Source organism: Lepidochelys kempii, chromosome 14, assembly GCF_965140265.1.
Source record: "Lepidochelys kempii isolate rLepKem1 chromosome 14, rLepKem1.hap2, whole genome shotgun sequence".
Classification (NCBI taxonomy): Eukaryota; Metazoa; Chordata; order Testudines; family Cheloniidae; genus Lepidochelys; species Lepidochelys kempii.
In genome coordinates, this window is record NC_133269.1 from 35,203,483 (window position 1) to 35,225,459 (window position 21,977).

At 42.3% G+C, this 21,977-nt stretch overlaps 2 protein-coding genes across 2 annotated transcripts; one reads left to right on the forward strand and one right to left on the reverse strand.

Annotated features, from left to right (window-relative positions):
• Nucleotides 1-986: 986 nt before the first annotated feature.
• Nucleotides 987-21,560, forward strand: LOC140898173 (olfactory receptor 10A7-like). The gene is made up of 2 exons (XM_073311604.1): nucleotides 987-1,442; nucleotides 21,039-21,560. The coding sequence occupies exons 1-2, from the start codon at nucleotides 987-989 to the stop codon at nucleotides 21,558-21,560; spliced, it is 978 nt and encodes a 325-aa protein (XP_073167705.1).
• On the reverse strand, nucleotides 12,791-14,111 carry LOC140898000 (olfactory receptor 10A7-like). The gene is made up of 2 exons (XM_073311367.1): nucleotides 13,178-14,111; nucleotides 12,791-12,948 (listed from the first exon to the last, which is right to left on the reverse strand). The coding sequence occupies exons 1-2, from the start codon at nucleotides 14,109-14,111 to the stop codon at nucleotides 12,791-12,793; spliced, it is 1,092 nt and encodes a 363-aa protein (XP_073167468.1).
• Nucleotides 21,561-21,977: the final 417 nt, after the last annotated feature.

The following is a 21,977-nucleotide window of genomic DNA, read 5'->3' on the forward strand; positions in this document are numbered from 1 at the left end:
AGAGTGGGGAAGGAACCTTGACAGAGTAACTGTGCTGCCATGTGCGATGTCCCCACGACAGCTAACAGCGCATAAGAGAGAAGTACGGGATCCATCCTGTGTCACTGCAGATTCTGGTGTGCACTACAAAAGAATGACAGTTGGAAAAAAAGCACAAAAGGAAGCCAGAGACCTTTGGAGGGGTGGGACAGAAAGCGATGCACGACGTTACATTTTGCACATCCCAGGATGCGCCGCGCTCTGTTTCCGCATTCCCACAACACCTAGTGACAGATGGTGTCGGCAGGCACTGTGGGATACATACCCACAGTCCATTGCTCTCACTGTGGACCAAGATACCCCAAATGTGGACATGATCTGCTGACAGAGGGAGCAAATGTAGACACGCTTTGGTGACTTTGCTTTTGTCAATGTTTCCTTGGTGACATTAGTTTCATCGAAAAAACTTGCCAGTGTAGACAAGCCCTTAGACATTGGTGTAAAAATCAGCTCTCAGTGTGACAAGGTGATGTGTATGGATTTATTTGTGAGTATGTACAGAAAGCTGTCAATGGTCTCAGAGCACTGTGAAGATGTTAAATACTTTGTTTATCAGTAGATAACAAGCCATTTTACAAGGTACCATTAACCTCATTTTACAGCTGTGGAAACTGAGGTACAGAACTACATGGCTTTCTCAAGGTCACACTGAGTCAGGAATAGAACCTTGCTTTCTTGACTCCCAGATTTCACCCATGGCACTAGATTACACTACATAATGGGGGATAATTGAGGTACCAGCCCAGCTGGAGGTGTGGGGTTACAGTATCTATAAACATGGTATTGGAAGGAGAAAGATGCCTAGAAAAGCAGAGATTCTGCAAAGCTCATCCACAACTACATTTAAACATCAACAAAATTACAATGACACCACATAACCCCAAATTATCTTTTTTGATGTCATATTTCACAGGTTATTTATTTAATTACATTTCTTGATAGGGCCCATGGCAGATACAGATTGGGGAAATCAAACTTCCATCACAGAATTCATCCTCCTAGGATTCGGGAATCTCCCTCAACTGCTGGTTCTTCTCTTCCTGCTGTTTCTAGTGATCTACATTGTGACCACGGCTGGGAACATCCTCATTGTTGCACTAGTTGTGGCTGATCAGCACCTTCACACCCCCATGTACTTCTTCCTGGGGAACTTGTCCTGCTTGGAAACCTGCTACACCTCCATCCTCCTGCCCAGGATGCTGGCCAGTCTCGTGACTGGGGACAGAACCATTTCTGTCAGTGGCTGTGTTGCGCAACTTGATTTCTTTGGTTCTCTGGTAGCTGTGGAATGTTGTCTCTTATCAGTGATGTTTTATTATCGGTATTTAGAGATATGCAAACCATTGCATTATGCAGCCCTTATGAATGGCAGGCTCCACTTCTGGTTGGCAGCTGGGTCTTGGGTAAGCGGTTTTGTGGCTTGCACCATCACTGCATGTTGGATATCACAAATGATTTTTGTGGCCCCAATGAAATTGACCATTTATTTTGTGATTACACCCCATTAGTAAAACTGTCCTGCAATGACACCAGCCTGATGGCTCTTGTGAACTTCCTGTTCTCCTCCATATTAACACTGCCTCCCTTTATATTAACCCTGGCATCCTACATGTGTGTCATTGCCACCATCCAGATAATTTCTTCCACAACTGGGAGGCAAAAGGCATTTTCCACCTGCTCCTCTCACCTCATTGTGGTTACACTCTACTATGGGACACTAATCATTGTCTATCTGCTACCAGACACCAACTCCTTGAGAGACCTGCACAACGTGTTCTCTCTCTTCTACACTGCCCTGACTCCCCTGGTCAATCCCCTCATCTACAGCCTGAGAAACAAAGAGGTCAAGGTGGCCTTGAGAAAAGCTGTTAGTGAAATTATGAATTTCATGACAAATAGCAAACTATTTTGTATGTAATTATTGTATTGTGCAATAAAATCAAGATAAGGGGAGCTCATCTGATGGGGTGATGCTGTGAATCACTGCTTGTGCTGGCAGCCCTTACCCATTAGAGCAGTTCTATTAAATACAATGGGACTCCTGATGTGAGGAAGAGTTACATGTCTGAATAAGGGCAGCAGGGCCAAGCAACCTCTGATTCATGTTTCTCTCTGCTGGTGTGGCAATATCAATTAACATGGGCTTGTTTGTCATACTGAGTTTTATTATTTATTATTATTATTATTATTATTGTATGATTTAGCACAGAAATATCTCTCTTTGTTTCCATCTGAGGCTGTCATTCACACTTCAGTGGGGTTCTAGAAATGAGAAATCAGAATGATTTGCTGTTTAACCTTCCCTTTCTTCAAAATGGGGATCATAATAGCTACCCCCATCATGTGGCCTTGTGAATATGAAAACATTCAGATTCAGATTGGACTCTGTGTTTACTCTCCATGATACAACACCTTGCTGTGTAATGGCTTTGACTTTAGTGGGTTTACACCAGTGTAAAATCACAGGAGCAGGTATGGTTTGCTACCACTGTATGAGAGTGTGTGGAAATATTATGATAGGTAGCAGCAGGGTAGCTAGAAATGAACATAAATTGGTGGTATCTGAGTGGCTTCCTTTCCAGTCAGTAGAATTACATTGGTGCTACTATGAACAGAATCAATGCAACTGTAGTGTAAGTGGGAGGAGTATCAGACTCCATAATCACGTTATCCAGGTAACGAACCCTCATGGTGTGAGAAAATTGCCTACAGGGTCAGGAAGAATCAATTTTAGCCCACACTATGTGGGCTGGTTATCCTCTCACTTATTTCAGTTTTACACCAGTGTAACTGTGATGACTTCACTGATGTTACTCATAATTTACACCAGCATAAGTGAGAGGTAGTTTTGGCCCATTGACTTCAGTAGAGTTACTTCTGATTGATATTTGGGTGAGTGAGAGGGGAATCAGCCCCACTGAATCCCATTGAGTTACTCCTGATTTGCACCAAGTTGCATGAGAAGAGAATGAGCCCACATGATTATAGAACTTTGCACAAACAGTGAAGTTTATTATGTGGATTTCCCTATTCGCCAATGCCTGCAGGAGCTCAGTCCATAACAACCCCAACTGCTGCCTCAGTATTGGCCACTCCCACTGAGATTTCCATAGCAACCCAGCAGAGTTAGATGCCCCGTGCTCAGACTTCCAATGGGAATTGGGACCTAATTCCCCTAGCCTCCTGCAAAAAACAGAACCTCAGTGAATATCAGAGAGATAATATAGCATTCCCATTAGAGAAATGGGGAGCTAGAGACACAAAGTTTATAGCCAAAATGTTCAGACTAGCTAAATGGAAGCTGAGGAGCTTGGTGACTTTGAAAATCAGGCTTTGTTTCTTTAGATATTTTGGTGCCTATGCTTAGCAACCAAAGTGTGGAAAAGTTGCTGTTTAACGTTCCTCACTTGAAAACAGGGGGCGATAATATTCCTGCTTTTGTCTGGAGAGCTCAAGATGCTCTATGATGTGAGGCAAATATTATACCACATCTGGAAAACCTTCATTATTATAGTTGAGGCCCTGACAGGGGTGAAAAGTATCATTAAGGTCACCCATGACCTTACTGCTGTTGTTCTTGTTTATGTTATGGTAGCATATAGAAACTATGGCTCTGTTGTGCTGGGTGCTGTACAATCACAACAATGGGACAGTCCCTGCCCCAAACAGCTAACAATCTAAGAATAAACTATAGACAACAAGTGGAACAGACAAACAGATGAGGAGAGTACAAGGAAACAATTAAATGTAACTGGTCAACATAAATGTCATAAATATAAAGGGAAGGGTAAACCCCTTTAAAATCCCTCCTGGCCAGAGGAAAAATCCTCTCACTTGTAAAGGGTTAAGAAGCTAAAGGTAACTTCACTGGCACCTGACCAAAATGACCAATGAGGAGACAAGATACTTTCAAAAGCTGGGAGGAGGGAGAGAAACAAAGGGTCTGTGTCTGTCCGTACGCTGCTTTTGCTGGGGATAGAACAGGAATGGAGTTTTAGAACTTTTAGTAAATAATCTAGCTAGGTATGTGTTAGATTATGATTTCTTTAAATGGTTGAGAAAAGAATTGTGCTGAATAGAATGACTATTTCTGTCTGTGTGTCTTTTTTGTAACTTAAGGTTTTGCCTAGAGGGATTCTCTATGTTTTTAATCTAATTACCCTGTAAGGTATCTACCATCCTGATTTTACAGAGGTGATTCCTTTATTTCTATTTAGTTCTATTTCTATTAAAAGTCTTCTTGTAAGAAAACTGAATGCTTTTTCATTGTTCTCAGCTCCAAGGGTTTGGGTCTGTGGTCACCTATGCAAATTGGTAAGGATTTTTACCAAACCTTTCCCAGGAAGTGGGGTGCAAGGGTTGGGAGGATTTTGGGGGGAAAGGCATGTCCAAACTATGTTTCCCAGTAAACCCAGTTAGAGTTTGGTGGTGGCAGTGGATATTCCAAGGACAAAGGATAAAATTAATTTGTACCTTGGGGAAGTTTTAACCGAAGCTGGTAAAAGTAAGCTTAGGAGGTGTTCATGCAGGTCCCCACATCTGTACCCTAGAGTTCAGAGTGGGGGAGGAACCTTGACAATGAAAAACATGAAAAACAGTGTGTCCAGTGACACAGCTGCCTAACCATTGCCAGGGTATTTTTGCTGGCATCACAGCAGAGAAGAGTTTTAAGAAGGAGATTTTTGTGTCATCCACAAACTTTACCCGGAATGATTTTATATTTAAAATTCTTCACAAATCAAAGGAAAGAACTTCCTTCCCATAACTTTTCTCAGGGCAGTTTTTATCTCCTCAGGCTGTAGATGATGGGATTAATCAAGGGTGGCACCACTGAATAAAATGCAGCCACCAGATGCTGCTCCAGAGCAGAGTCAGAGGTTGGTGCCATGTGTGAAAACATGCCATTGGTGAGGAATAAAACAATGACAGTGAGGTAGGGTAGGCAAGTGGAGATGGTTGTACGGTGATCTTCCACAGAAGGGATTTTCTGCACTGTTTAGAAGATCTGAACATACGACAACATTATCAAAACAGCTTGAAGCTAAATACACACCAAAGGCGATCAGTGCAATTTCACCAGTGTGAGATTCAGAGGATGAGATCCTCAGCAATGGCTGGATGTCACAGAAGAACTTGTTGATAATGGACCCACAGAAGGGTGATGAAAATGTGTTAGCAGTGTGCAAAACAGAATAGAGACCACCATCCACCCATGACCCGCAGGTTAACTTAACACACCTCCTCTTGTTTATGATCATTGCATAGTGGAGAGGATTGCAGATGGCAACATATAGGTCAAAAGCCATGATTGTGAGGAGGAATAGCTCTGTAGCTAAGAATGACATAAATAAAAATAAGAAAAGGAGGACTTGTGGCACCTTAGAGACTAACCAATTTATTTTAGCATAAGCTTTCGTGAGCTACAGCTCAATTCATCGGATGCATACTGTGGAAAGTGTAGAAGATCTTTTTATACACACAAAGCATGAAAAAATACCTCCCCCCATGCTTTGTGTGTATAAAAAGATCTTCTACACTTTCCACAGTATGCATCTGATAAAGTGAGCTGTAGCTCACGAAAGCTTATGCTCAAATAAATTGGTTAGTCTCTCAGGTGCCACAAGCACTCCTTTTCTTTTTGCAAATACAGACTAACACAGCTGTTACTCTGAAAACTGTCATAAATAGAAATAGTTGTGCAGCACACCCCTGGAAAGAAATAGATGAGTTGTTCATGAGGGAGTTGATGAAGGACTTGGTTACCATGACAGAAATGAAGCAAATATCCAAGGATAGATTTCTCAGGAAGAAGTACATGGGGGTGTGAAGTAACCATGGGGCAGTCCAGGGTTATTGCCATGATGATGTTAAGATTCCCTGACAAGGATACAATGTAAATAAACAGAAACACCACAAAGGGTAAAAGCTGCAGCTCCTGAACATCAGAGAACGCCATTAGAAAGAATTCACTCATGGCGGTTTGACTGGCCATGATTTTCCTGGCAGTAACATTTTCTCTCTGCAGAGGGAAGGATAAAGAGAATGGTATAATATCAATAATGAGAACAGCAGGAGTCATACATACAGATATCTCCAGGTCTTAAATTCAGCTGGAGCTGTCCAGAGCCGACCTCCGGTAAATATTTTCAAACCCCTTGGAGTTTTTATAGAATGTTGGGGGTGGGGGATATGGGGGGCTTTGGGAAATACTCTATAGAATAAGCCCTGGATATCTCCCTATATTCTACTCCTGAACACAGTCCTTCAAACTGCTGCATACAGCCAGCTGGAAAACAGAGTAATCACCTAAACTATTTTCTGTTTCGCATCCAGGATTGTTTTGATGGAAATTTTCCAGTCATCTCTAATGCTCAGTGATTCCTAGGTGGAACCCACTAACTACAAGGAATCTCCCTGTTTATTATTAATTTTTTTTGTAAGGTTCTCAAAAACTAAATGAGTGTGAGGTAAATGCCTGGAGGATTCATAGATACAGGACAGATAGATCTAGCTATCCATCTATCTAACTATCTGCGCCACTCTTTCACCTAGCACATTGAAACATCAGTAGATGGCCCTACTGTGGGTGGGTAAACTAGTTCTAGCAGGAATCATTTAAAGAATCTAGAGTTCATTACATCTTATGGTCCTTCAGTTTGCAAGGGGATGACAAGGTTTTCCAAAAATAAATTGCCAAACCCTCTGCTCTTTACCCTGTCCTTTCTTAAGTAATAATTAAGGATGCCAAAATGTAAGTACGGATGGCAGGTCTTGGGCCAATAATAATAGCAGAACTAATAACTGAATCAAAATAATAAGAAGGTAGCACATAGAGTAAGAAAATGAACAAAAGTTATGAAGACTATGAGTAGGAAATATCTGAGATTGCCTGCCTCCCAGAAGTTCTCATATCCCACACCTCTCTGTAAGTGTTAAAGAGCTGGCTTCTGTTCTCAGCAACACTGGTGTAAACCTGGAGTCACTAGAGGAGTTTGGGGTTTACATGTTTGGTGTAAGTGAGGTCACAAACTGGGCCAATATCTTATTTCAGTAACAAATCCTGATTACTGCTTAGCAACTCCAACTTCAACAGACACAAACATCACACACCCTCTCAGACTCAGCAACGCAGAATAGAGCGAGTTCCGCTCTCGGAATTTCCCCTGCACATCTGTCTAATCTGTCTATATATCATTTCTGGGATGCCTAGCAGTATGTTATCTATGGGGGGTGGGGGTCTTGTCTGGGCCAAAAAAATAAAGCTAGATCTATTGCAGTGGAGCTGAAGATATTGTACGTTCAAAAGTCTGAGGGAATCGTACCATGCTAAAACAGGCGTCTTCCTCTCCGTTTGTGACAGTCTCATTCTTCCTCTGGCTTCACGCTATTTGCTAAGAAGGAAATAATGGTAGCATAGACATGCCCTTGTATCCCAAGGCTGAAATAATGCTGTGGACCAATATATGAGGAAACAAACCCCAACAGAAGTAATTTAACTGCACAAACCATGCTACATACATGCAAACAAGGGTGCCTATTCTCCTCCATAATCCACCTGCATGGAGTGAATGAAGTACCCCCGTGGAGATAACTGTTGCCATATAGCCTTCAAAGGGCCTTGGGAAAATGTCTCTGGGGTCCCGTAATGAGATGTATGCTTACAGCAGACACTTCCCCACCCTGTATACTATTGTATGTTCACAGCAAGGCACAACAATAGATGTAGGAGCTAACTTCCTCCTGGGTGTAACTCCATCAATTTCTGGGGCGTTATAGCAGAGAAAACTCTGGGCCATGGTTTCTTGTAAGCCTTTCTGCAGTAGCTTAAACTGACTGATTCAAAGATTCATAGATTTGCAGAATTCAAGGCCAGAAGGGGCCATCATGATCTAGTCTGACCTTCTAAGTGTCTGTTGCATTTGGGTCCACCAGATTCTTATCACTGGGGTCACTCAGGAATAAATAGCCATGAGGACAATACAGTTACTCTGCATTTAAACTGCAGAACAGGATATGGCCCTGTCAAGGTTCCTTCCCCACTCTGAACTCTAGGGTACAGATGTGGGGACCTGCATGAAAGACCCCCTAAACTTATTTCTACCAGCTTAGGTTAAAACTTCCCCAAGGCACAAAGTCTTTGCCCTTGGATTAGGTAAAACGCTGCCACCACCAAGTGATTTAACAAACAATCCGGGAAAGGACCACTTGGAGTTCCTATTTCCCCAAAATATTCCCCCAAGCCCTTACATCCCATTTCCTGGGGAGGCTTGAGAATAAACAAGATGAGCACAAACCCCTTGGATTTTTAAGACCCAAAAAACCCAGTCAGATTCTTAAAAATCAGAACTTTATTAGAAGAACAAAAAAAGATAAGAGAACAACTCTGTAAGATCAGAATGGAAGATAAGATAATTCAAAACACCAAGTCCCTCTAGGCAAAACCTTAAGTTACAAAAAGACACAAATACATGAATACACATTTCCTCCAGTACAGCGAATTTACAAGCCAAAAACCAAAGAAAACATAACGCATTTTCTAGCTAGATTACTTACCATCTTTACAGGAGTTGGAGAGCTTGCATCCTTGATCTGTTCCTGGCAAAGGTATCACAGACAGACAGAAAACTTTCCCACCGCATCCAGATTTGAAAATATCTTGTCCCCTCCTTGGTCATTTTGGGTCAGGTGCCAACCAGGTTACCCGAGCTTCTTAACCCTTTACTGGTAAAAGGACCTTGCCTCTGGCCAAGAGGGATTTTATAGCACTGTATATAGAAAGGTGGTTACTCTTCCCTTTATATTTATGACAGGCCCTGTAGCAAATTGCCAGCACTGTTGTGGTGGGTCCCATGCTTTTTCTTCTTATGGGAGGGGGGAGTCAGGGCATTATCTCTCGCCCTGTTCTTGGGCATCAACTGCCTCGCTAGTGTCCCAGAGAAGGGGGAGGGACCTGAGCCCCACCCTCTACTCTGGGTACCAGCCCAGGGGTCCTAGGAATAGTGGCAAAGTGCTTGAAACTGTGATTCCTTCCCCGGGGCTACTTCCCTCTTCGTCCCTTCAGTTTCTTGGGCTTCCCGCCCTCTCTCCACTTGGGTAGGGTTTCTCCCAAACCCTTGTGTCTGGGGTAACCTGATGAAAGTAATAGGCAACAGGTTTAAAAGAAACAAGAGGAAGTGCTTCTCCACTTAACGTACAGTCAACCTGTGGAACTCATTGCCAGGGATGTTGTGAAGGTCAAAACTATAACTGGGTTTAAAAAGAATTAGATAAGCTCATGGAGGATAGGTCCATAAATGACTATTAGCCAAGACAGTCAGAGATGCAGCTTCAATTCCCCCGTCTCTGCCAGAGGTGGAAAAAAGCATTTGAATGGGGTGTCCCAGCCGCAGTCTCTACTGTTGAAGCTCTTCAACTGTGGATAAATAATGAAAGAGTCATTGGAGCAGGGGAACTGGATCTGAGGTCTTCCACCTTCCTGGACTACAAAATCATTCAGACTCTCAGTCTCTCTCTCTTTGGCTTAAGGACTATTTAAATATTTATCCACAATGGAACAGTCATTGGGCCAGAGAGAGCGATGATGGACCTATTTATGTTACTTTACATTTTGCCAACACAAAAAAAAGGCATCACCAGGAAAAGCTTTACTCATCACCATTGTGATGAGATTTGATAGTGAAGTAAAAACCAGGAGCTTTATTGATCAGGCCTGCACTGCTCGGGCATCCATACAACACTGATGGAAGTCTCAGGCATCAGATCTCCAGATTGTAGGATAGTTCTTTAATGGATCTACTCCAGTTCACAACAGCAGAGGATCTGGGCTCATACAGTCTATCCATCATGCTAGGGAATTTTGCCATCAGTTAATGTTAACATGATTAATTACTCACTGAGTTAGTGGTCCCGATTCCCCACTTTGTAACACCTATTTATAATCAAATAATTCCTAATTTACACTGGTGGGATTGTAAAGAGAATCAGGCCACTTGAAGTCTTTAAATCAAGATTTGAGGACGTCAGTAACTCAGTCAGAGGTTATGGGTCTATTAAAGGAGGTTCTGTGGCCTGCGATGTGCAGGAGGTCAGACTAGATAATCGCAATGGTCCCTTCTGAACTTAACTCTATTATGGAGTTAGACCATCATCGCCTCTCATCTATTACTTCTCTTCTTCATCATTTCAGGATCTACCTCAATCTTCTTACATCCTGGAGGGAAGGAAGCTTGTTTCCTCTCTATCTTCCTCCCCTTGAATGGTGAGTATCTTCTTTCTGCTGTCATCTCCCAGCCCCTTTTTGGGTGCAATTTTCCCACCACAATGCATGAATAGTTCAAACCACATTGTACACTGTGGCAGACAGGAAGAACATGGTCCCTGGGTGGTATCTGGGTGGAGCTGGCCTGTTTCCTCCATGCCCCCTGTCCATTCCCATATATCACACTCAATAATAGGGATTGGTTCTCTTTAACAGCCAGTCATTACTCTGCTTCAATTCTGCCATGGTCTGGAATGAGGCTCTCCATGACAGCCATGTATGGCAACTCCAAATCCTTGAAAAAGTAAATACCAAACATTGAGGGACTTACTGAATTCTTACTGAGACAAAATTCCAATGACGTTAATGGGGCTACTGACATGGGTCATGATGATGCCCAGTGATTAACAAACAATTGAATTTAACCCCTGTCCTGACCCTAATCCCCACACCTAATGTAAATAGATTTATAGCATGGAGTGACATCACTCAGCTCTAGAAACTTATTCCATAGCTGAGTGCAGTTGGAAATGTCATGCATGCTGCAACCATGCTGGCTGCCATCTCTCCTCTTTGACGGATCAGTAAGACCTCAGCAGTTCAGTGACTGTGGTATCCTAGTGTAAATATACACCATCTATGTGCAGAAGATCCTGTCTCCCTCTAGTGTCTGGACAAAGCAAGTATAGCAGCCTGCCATTAATTGACATGCAAAGATGTTATTCCTTTAAGTCAAGTGGCAGAGTCCTCAGATTTTATTACAAATGATTCTGGATTTAATATCTTAGAACTAGCTAGCTAGCTACCAAACAATTTATCCTATACATATCTATCTTATATGCTAAGTGTTAAAATATTTGCAGATGACACCAAACTGAAAGTGGTTGCAAGAACTTGGGAGAACAGGTTTAGAATTGTATGAGTCATTGGAGCTGGCATTGTCACTCTGGGCATCTTATTGATCTGGGTACTTTTTAACCAGCTCCTTATTGACCCTTCATTGCACTCAGACAGGGAGATGACACAAACATCTATGTTTTTTAGGCTGCCCTGAGAGCAAACTTAACCCTTTCCCCCTGACTGGGTAGTCATGAATCCTATAGGGGAAAATGTGGTAACCTAGTACAAATATGCACCATTTATGTGCACAAGATTCTGTCTCTGGACAAAACAAATATAGCAGCCTGCCATGAATTGACATGCAAAGAATGTTATTCCTTTAGGTCAAGTGTTAGAGACCTGAGTTTTTTGTTACCGGTGATTCAGGACTCTATACATTTTGTAGATAGATAGATAGCTTCTACATATCCCCATACACATCAGTCTTATATGTTTTTGTTTATAAAATATAAAATAAAATATCAAATATGAAACCAGACTGGAAAGGGTTTGCAAGTACTTGGGAGGAATGCTTTAGAATTCCATGAGTCATTGGAGCTTGTATTGTCTCTCTGACCCCCTTGTTGATCTGGGTCAGTTTCAACCAGTTCCTTAATGACTTTTCATTCCACCCAGACAGGGAGTGACACACACACCTATGTTTCTCAGGCTGCTGTGAGAGCAAACTTAACCCTTTTTCCATGACTGGGTAGTCGTGAATCTTATAGGGAAAACTGAGGCACACATAGGGCTCATAAAATATTACAAAAAATCCCACTTCATCACAGGCATACTAACAGGAGTATTATATGCAAGACATGAGAAGTAATTGTTCTGCTCTACACGGTACTGGTGACCATGCAGATGGAATATTGTGTGTGCATTTGGGCACCACACTTAAAGAAAGAAGTGGACAGTTTTGGCAGACAGTGGGTGGAAAGGATCCAGGAATGGTAGAATTTTAGTTTCCAGCCCCAATGACCTGTCCAGAAGCAAATTTCTGCTGCCAGGGAGCAAGAGTGGGGAAGCAGAGAGGAAGAAACTGCATCTTCCTGAATCAGAAATCCTTCACATGGCTGGTCCTGGGATAGAGTAGCAGAGAACCACCACCTCTCTGATGAAGCATAGGAACAGGTTGCTTGTAGCCATGGAGCCTTGAATAACACCATTGGGGTCCAAGTCATCAATGAGAAGCCTTGGCCCACCTGTAGAGTTACCTTACCTAGGAGTCATTTCACCTAATAGAACTGTAGTATGCAAATTATCAGCAGGGAAAGACTGAGGATTGGTTGAGTTACCTCTGATGTCACCATGGCCCAACTTTAGAGGAACCTGATCTACTGACTTGGCCATGTGGAAAACTTATTCTGAATCTAATGATTAGACACAACTTTTCTTAACAATTTAGCTTCATTAAAACCTAATATCTTCAAATGTAGCCTACAAACTTATTTGAAATGAGGATGAACACTGTGGAAAGTGTGAAGAGTATGTTTATTCCAGTTTTAAGATCACTTGGGAGAAAGCAAGGAGATGGCAAAATCTCAGTTTCAAGCAGACCACTGTCTTAATTATTATATTCTCATGAACTAATTAAGGTATTTGCTTGCAAAGTCATTCAAACTCCAAGAATAAGTAAGCCAAGATCAAGGAGGATACACAGTATTCTTCAGAGCAGGGGTGCAGTGTATTTTTAAGGCTTTGGCTTGGTGTTCTAATTTTCCTCCAGAATGTGTCCAATGGCCAGAGGTAGACAACACCGAGACTCTGCACTGCAATTCAGGGAGTCCTGATTCTGATATGCATGAGTTCAACAGGCACACAAAGAGGAATATGGACTATTCATGTGAGTCAGTTTACAAGCTCATATTTCCATGATTGGTCCATTAATATATATATATATATATATATATATATATATATATATATATATATATATATATATATATATATATATATAGGTTTAAAATATCTGTATTCTTGGGAAAGAAAAAAATCTACAGACAGCTTTTCTGAAGGCTTCCTTCACCTCCTTGTTTCTCAGGCTGTATATCAGGGGGTTGACCAATGGAGTCAGGACTCCATAGAAGACAGAGAACACTTTGTTCAGGTGCCTCAGTATATCAGAGCCTGACACCAAATACACAATGACTAGTGTCCCGTAGAAAATTGTCACCACAATGAGGTGAGAGGAGCAGGTGGAAAAGACCTTTTTCCTCCCAGTGGTGGAAGAAATTCTCAGGATGGTGGAGATGATACAAACATAGGATGCCAGGATCAACAGAAATGGAGGCAATGTAAAAATGGAGGAATTTATGAAAGCAGTAACTTCCACTGTGTGGGTATCACTGCAGGACAGTTTTATTACTGGGCTTAAATCACAAAAGAAATGGTCAATTTCATTGGGGCCACAGAATGTTATCCGTGAGGTCATAGATATACAGATGGCCATACATATAAATCCACCTATCCATGACCCGACCACCAACTTGATACAGAACCTGCTATTCATAAGGGATGCATAATGCAGAGGTTTGCATATCGCTAAATAACGATCATAGGACATCACAGATAAGAGAGAACATTCAGCGGCTGCCAGAGAACCAAAGAAATATAATTGTGTCAGGCAGCCACTAACAGAAATGGTTCTGTCCCCAGTCAGGAGACTGGCCAACATCCTGGGCAGGATGGTCAAGGAGTAGCAAGTCTCCAAGCAGGACAAGCTCCCCAAGAAGAAGTACATGGGGGTGTGAAGGTGCTGATCAGCCACAACTAGTGCAATTATGAGGATGTTTCCGGCCAGAGTCACAATGCAGATCACTAGAAACAGCAGGAAGAGAAGAATCTGCAGTTGAGGGAAAGTCCCAAATCCCAGGAGGATGAATTCTGTGATGGTTGTTTGATTTTCCTGGCATCTGTTCATTGTTGGTTTCATCTAGGGGAAATAAAAGAAATTCTGCAATTTATAGCGTAACTTCTATTTCAAAACACTAAGCATTTCAATTCCGACTTCTCCCTGCTGGTTCCATCCCAACGGGTGAGTGAAGACACCAGATGGTGATGACATTTTGGGGAAAATTTTCCTAAGGGCCTAAGTGTAATCACCTTGAAAACGTTCCTATTGTCTGGTATCTCTATGGTTGAACACATCTCAGCTGCAGAACTCCTGACCATACTTGTATATTACTTTAGCCACAATGTCTGAGATTATAGGTGAAGACTAAGAAAATTAAATGCCACTTTCCTGACCTCCTATGAAAATCCCAGCCAAAGGCTCATACCTAATTTGGTATGTTGGGCTCATACCTAGTTTAGCCATACTTACATTTCAGAGTCCAGCAGATTCCAGTGGAGTGGACACTAGAATTCAATTCCAGAAACTTGGGTTTTATTCCTGGCTCATCCACTCCCAGACCTTGAGCTTGTCCTTTCCTCTCTCTGTGCCTCTGTTCCCTCCTCTGTGAAATCGTTGATGACAATACCACTTACCGTTTTCTTAATGTGATTTGAGGTTTATGAAACAAGAGCTCTCAGCATATGCTCCATTGCTCTTGTGTAAAATAGAGATGCTACTTAAGACACTTGACAAAGTTCTTTAATATCTCTGTTCATGAGTGCTGTATAACTTAAATGCTATAAAACTGCTATGCGACCATGCATAACTTTCAATACAGAATAGGAAGAGAACCTAACCATGCCTCACAGTCACAGCATATGTTTATATTTCCATCTCAATTTCTGCAGAAATGGCATCAATTGTTCTTTTAATAGCACTGAACATTTCTAGACATTTCCCTTTTTCCCTTCATTCTGCAGGGATATCTCTCTCAAATCTCTCCTAACTAGAATCAGATAGTTTGTTTGTTTATCTTCAAGGATATGCACCATTATTTCTGAGAGCCACACATCAATAAAAATTGATGGATAACATTTTCAAAAGTGCCCAAAACTATCCATGCACATAAACCTGCAGACAGGACCCCCAGTACCTTTGAACATCTGGCCCTGAGACAGCATGCTAATGAGCATAGGGGGGATAACTACATTAAGGAGGTCTGCCAATACTTCCTTGGCTAAGGCTGCTGTGACAGTTTGGGGAATATATGCTTTTCCAGTTGTTAATTCCATTTGGTTTTATGAATGTTATTTCTACTGTAATCATCTTTCTGGATGAGATCATCTCTTTGGTACCAGGAAACATGTACCTGGTTGTGGAGAAGCTATGCCTGGAAAGCAGTGAGAAAGCCATTAAGGACCATCAACACTGAATGGCTCACCGCTGGTGAAGCAGTGGGAGTGTGCTGAGAGATACAGAGCTAGGAACAGTGACCAGTTACTACCTAGATCAGGGGGCTCAGCAGCACATGGGATTCAGAAGCTGGAGCCAACGACAACAGTCCAGAGTCAGTTCAGAGCGGGGAACAGGACCAGGATGTCACAGTTGCATCTAGGTTTCTGCTGTGACTAAAATTTGAAATTGTCCCGTAGACAAACCCATAGGGACATTCTGTCATCCAAAGAAGAGAACTCACCCCTCGCAGGATCTGCTGATTTCTAGAGTCACCTATGAGACACAAGGATTCTGATGACCATCAGAGATTTGCTACTAAAAGCACTGTTGTCATGGTTTGTTATTTGACTCTCACTGTTTTTGTAACCTCGTTGCTACTGCCAGAAAGCACAGATAGGGTTGAAATTTGGCAATATGATGGAATGACGTCACATATGTGGAAATATGTTCTTGATCTGTTCAACATAACTACAGATATAATCTGACACACAATTAATGCCCAAGCCCATACATGCCCTCACCCACCACACTCTCTCTCTCTCATTCAGGTGTATATGCCCTAGTCATGAGAATCTAATAATTTTCCAGTGGGTGCAGGAGAATGACTCACATACAGTGGGAACATGAAATGCAAGAAATGGGATCACTCAGAAGGAAATTAACCCAGTTTGGAATGTTGCTTAAACTAGAATGAATGGACTGAGGTTTCTGAAATGCTGAAAGTGTTTCAATGGGACTTATTCACCTAATTGACATAAAGGGAGATTTTCAATGGCAAAAATAGGGCAGACAGGTTGAAATTCCAAACATTGGCCATGACTGACTCAGTTGAATGTAAAATCTATATAGTAAGATTCCAGGAGAGTGACTCTGTGTGTCACTCTAAAGCATACTAAGCCTGAAAAACCAAAGGGATCCTGTAAAATGTGGCAGCATAGACCAATAGCTAAGGATGAATACAAAAGAATACCGTAAGTACGTAGGGACAAAATCAGAAAGGCTAAGGCACAAAATGAGTTATACCTAGCAAGGGTCATAAATAAGAAAAGGAATTGTAAGTACATTAGGAGCAAGAGAAAGATGAAGAAAAGTGGGGGTCCTATAGCTGTCAGGAAAGGAGAGCTAATAATGGATGACATCGAGAAGGCTGATATATCAACACAACCATGTACACAATAAAACAACTACCACACACAATAACCCCAAGCACACATAGCCCCTCACTGCAGTGCACATCTACACAAATTAACACAAATGTCCCAGTACAACACGAGAAATACACAAATGAACACAACCACCCACACAACTCAACCAGCACACACAATAACCCCAAACACCACTCTGAACACTAGAATTTCCGTTGAATCCATATGAAATGATGGAAATGGTTACAAGCATGGTTCACAGCTCTTTCTGTTTAGATTATCACCTGGTTCCATTATCACTGGGATAAACAGTCTGTTATTGTCCAGTTTTTAAATTCTCAGCCATGTGGGTTTTTTTTATCACATGTGAGTTTACAAATTACACTCTTATGACAGCACAGGCTTTCAGCTAGTAGAGAAGAAGTGACCAGATTGCCTCCAGGAATAGAAGCTTGACAAGTGACCTGGCTGACATGGCAGCTAAATGGCAGGTAACATTTAGAAGAAGAAGGATCTCAGACATATTCGAAAAGATTAGCTATAACTTTTAAAAGCTGTTCATTTATCCCTAGTGGATAGAGATCAAGATGTTGCCCTCCTTTGCCCTCCTTACTCTGATTCCTCCCTTCTTTACCCTCACACTTTTCTGTTCTTTTTTTTTATTCTCCCATTACCTTTGTTTGTGTGTGTGTGAAATCAATAAAATATAAATAAATCAATAAATAAAAAGAAATGTGCACACTTAAAAGTGAATTACTGTAACTCAGTTAACATGAAAAATAAAATGAAGATTTAAGCTTTTTGAGGAGTTAATAAGGAAACAATTCTCCTCTCACTTACCCTAATATAAATCAGGAATAATTGCACTGAAGTCAATAGAGATGCACTGCTATAAACCTGGGATAGATGAGAGAAGAATGACACCAAAAGAGAGGCATCGTCTTCAATTTTTAATGTCTCTCTATAAATTCATGCCCAATGCACCTGCACAGACACAGATTATCACTTTCACAGCACCATTCCCCATGTGCTGTGTTGCCATCACCTCCATATATAGTCTGGTGACCACGTGGGAATTATTCCCAAAAAGCATCTGCTGCGATGTTGCCCAGCAACTGGAGCCATCCTTAGTAACAACTGACCAAGAGGTCAGCCTTCCATAACAACACAAGGTTTTCTTCTCCATCTGATACAGGGATGGGTTTTAGAACAGAGAGCTTCAATCCGAGGAGACTGCAAGAGCTGAGGAGGGGGCTATTGGTCATCAGACAAAGCATCAGAGAGGTGCAATATGATCATCATTCCGTAGCCATTGCCAGTCTGGAGCACCAGGGTTATTGGTGACCCTCCATCATCCTCATTTCATGCTAGGAAGCAGATTCAGTCCTGCTGTATTTCCAATATCTTTGATGGAGTTGGACCATCATTGCCTCTTTCTTATTACTTCTTTCATTCAGCATTTCAGGATCTCCCTTGTCTTTCCGCATGATGGAGAAAAAGGAGATTTTTTCCTCTCTTCCTCCTCCTAAATGTTGTATATCTTTTTTCTGCCTTCATCTCCCAGCTCTTCCTGGGGTGCGATCCTCCCTCCACAATACATGAATAGTTCAAAGCTGTTGTATACACTCTGGGATTCAGGAAGAACATGGCCCTTGGGTGGGATCTGGGTGGAACTGTTCTGTTTCTTCAGCACCCCCTGTCCTTTCCCATGTATCACACTCAATGATAGTGATTGCTCCTCTTTACCAGCCATTCATTACTCTGCCTCCATTCTGCCATAGCCTGGAAACAGCCTCTCCAATATGTGTTCTCCGCGACAGCCACATATGGCAACCCCAAAATCCTTTCAAAGTTAATGCCAAAAAGTGAGTGACTGAATTCTTATTCAGGCAAGCTTCCTGTGACGTTAATGGGGCTACTCACATTGAGGATCGAAGATTCACAGGCAATTGAATTTTGACCCCTGTTCTCACCCATACCCCCCACCTAATGCAACTAGATTTATAGCAGAAGAGTGACATCACTCATCTCTAGACACATCTCCCCAGAGTGCTGCTGGAATTGCCTTGCACGCTGCAACTATGCTGGCTCTGGTCTCTCTTCTTTGGTGGATCAGTAAGACCTTAGCACTTTAGTGGGTGTGGTAACCTAGTGTAAAGATCACCATATATATGGGCAAGATTCTGTCTCCCTCTAGTGTCTGGACAAAACAAAGACAGCAGCCTGCCACAAATTGACATGCAAAGAATGTTATTACTTTAGGTTAAGTGCAGAGGCCTGAGTTTTTGTTACAGGTGATTCTGGATTCAATACATTTCAGAGAGACAGAAAGTATCTATCTACCCCCATACACATTTGCCTTATACATTTCTGGTTATAAAATTTGCAGGTGACACCAAACTGAAAGAGGTTGCAAGAACAGCTTTAGAATTCCATGAGTCTTTGGAACTTCCATTGTCTCCCTGACTCTTCATTCCATGCAGACAGTGAGTGACACACACATCTATGTCTCTTAGGTTGCCTGGAGAGCAAATTTAACTCTTTTCCCCCCAACTGGGTAGTCACTAAGCTTATAGGGGAAACTGAGACATGCATAAGACATGCATATTACAAACATTCCCACTTTGTCACAAGTGTATTAATAAGGGTATCATATGCAAGATATGGCATATGATTTTTCAGCTCTTCTCAGCACTGGTGAGGAGTTAGATGGAGTAACCTGCAGCACTAGAACTTGGGACCACAAGGGTTCTAGGTTGCTGAAGCCTCCACAGACTGCCCACTGATCTTTCTTCAGACCTGCTCCTGAGAGATCATAGACTCCAGCTTCTGACCCAGCCTGTCTCCTGGTTTGCACTCTGGCCTGTCTCGGATTCTGACCCTCGAGTACCTGACTCCCGACTGCCACTAGGTCTGACTGCTCATGACCCAGGGGCGACAAGTATTGTGTCCAGATTTGAGTACCACACTTTAAGAAAGATGTGGACACCTTTTATCAGGCTGTGGGTGGGAAGGATCAGAGAATGGCAGAATGTTAGTTTCCAGCCCCAGTGACCTGGCCAGCCGCAAACCACAGCTGTCACGGAGCAAGGGGGGAGAAGAGAGGAGGGAACTGTGTCTTCCTGAGTCAGAAATCCTTCCCTTGGGCTGGTCCTGGGACAGTGTAGCAGTGTCCCCATCTCTGATGAAGCACAGGAACAGGTAGCTTGTGGCAATGAAATGCTGAATAACACTGATGGGGGCCAAGTCATCAGTGAGAACTCTTGGCCCACCTGTAGAGTTACCTTCCCTTATTCAGTCATTTCAGGTAATAGAACTGCCACATTCCAATTAGCAGGAGATGAAGAGTGGGGATTGGTTGATTTACCTCTGATTTCACCAAGGTCCCGACACAAAGTGACCTGAGCTACTGACTTGGCCATGTGTAAAATGTATTCCTAATCTAGTGATTTGACAAAATTCTTTTTAACAATTTAGCTTCATAAAAACATAGTGTCTTCAAATGTAACCTACATACATATTTTAAATGAGTTCTTACATTGAAGAAAGTGTGAAGAGAATGTTTCATTCCAGTTTTAAGATCACTCGGCCCAAAGCTAGATATGACAAATGCTAAATTTCTTAAGGATCTTATTTTAATTATTTTATTGTAATGAACTAATTAAAATATTTACTTGCAAATTCATCCACTCAAAGAATAATAATCCAAATTCAGGGAGGATGCACAGTATTCTTCAGACATTAGTGTGGGAGTGAGGGTCCAGTGAATGTCTAAGGATATTCCTTGGTGTCCTAGTTTTCCTGTAACACGAGTCAGAGGGCCACAGTAGGCAATACCCAGACTCTACACTTGGATTCAGAAAGCCATGATTCTGATAATCATGAATACATATATATAAGCCTAAAATCTCTCTATTCATTTAAAAGACAAAAAATATAGGACAGCTTTTCTCAAAGGCTTCCTTCACCTCCTTGTTTCTCAGACTGTATATGAGGGGGTTGACCAATGGGGTCAGGACTCCATAGAAGACAGAGAACACTTTGCTCAGGTCCCTCAGTACATCAGAGTCTGATACCAAATACACAATGATTAGAGTCCCATAGAAAATTGTCACCACAATGAGATGAGAGGAGCAGGTGGAAAAGGTCTTTTGCCTCCCGATGGTGGAAGGGATTCTCAGGATGGTGGAGATGATACATACATGGGATGTCAGCGTCAATAGAAATGGAGGAAATGTCAATATGGAGGAATGTATGACAGCTGCACTTCCAGGATGTGGGTGTCACTGCAGAATAGTTTTATTATTGGACTAAAATCACAAAAGAAATGGTCAATTTCATGGGGGCCACAGAATGTTAATTGTGACATCGTAGATAGTAAGAAGGCAGCAGACATAAATCCAGTTATCCATGACCCGACCACTAGCTAGAGGCACAACCTGTCTCATTCATCCAAACCACCTTGGTCTTCACCTCCCCATTCTGTGGCCCCAACAAAATCGACCATTTCTTCTGCAATGTGCTGTCGGTGCTCCAGCTGGTTTGTGCCGACACATCCCGCAACAAAATGTCCAACATCACAGTCACTGTGGTCTTCCTCGCCACCCCGTTCATGCTCATCCTCACCTCCTATGCCCACATCATCGCCACTGTCCTGAGAATGTCCTCACCAAGGAGCAGGCACAGAGCCTTCTCCACCTGCTCCTCACATCTTGTGATGGCGACACTCTTCTACGGCTCTGGCATGGTCATATATCTGCATCCCAAATCAAACTACACGCTAGAGAATGACAAGCTGCTGTCCCTCTTCTATACCGTGGTCACCCCCATGATGAACCCCAACATCTGCAGCCTGAGAAACAAGGAGATGAAGGGGGCACGGAGGAGGAGGGTGGCTGGGAAGAGGTTGCCCCCATTACAGAAAGGGTTTTGCCTCAGGCTAAATTAGAACCCAACCCTGAAGCCACTGGAGTCAATCACAGTGTTCCCATTGATTTGAAAAGCAGCTACTTTTCACATGCCCAATTTAAAACATAGGGGAAGGATAAACTGGTGGTTTAGAGGAAGTATAATCTGGTGGTTCTCACCCTACCCTGAGATTAAGAAAACCAAGATTAAATTCCTTGCTCCGCTAAAAGCTTGCAGGGTGAGTCACCTACGGCAAGAATAAATCCTTTTTTAAAAAGTCATGTAGGGCCAGATTTTCAGCAGTATTTAGGTGTCTAAAGAGGCAGATAGTTGCCTAATGAGATTTTCACAAGTGCTTAAGCATGTTAAGCAACTATGGCCAGATTTTTAAAGATGATTAGACACCTAGTGGGACTTTCAAAAGTGCCAGGGAGTCTAACACCCATTGGAATAAATG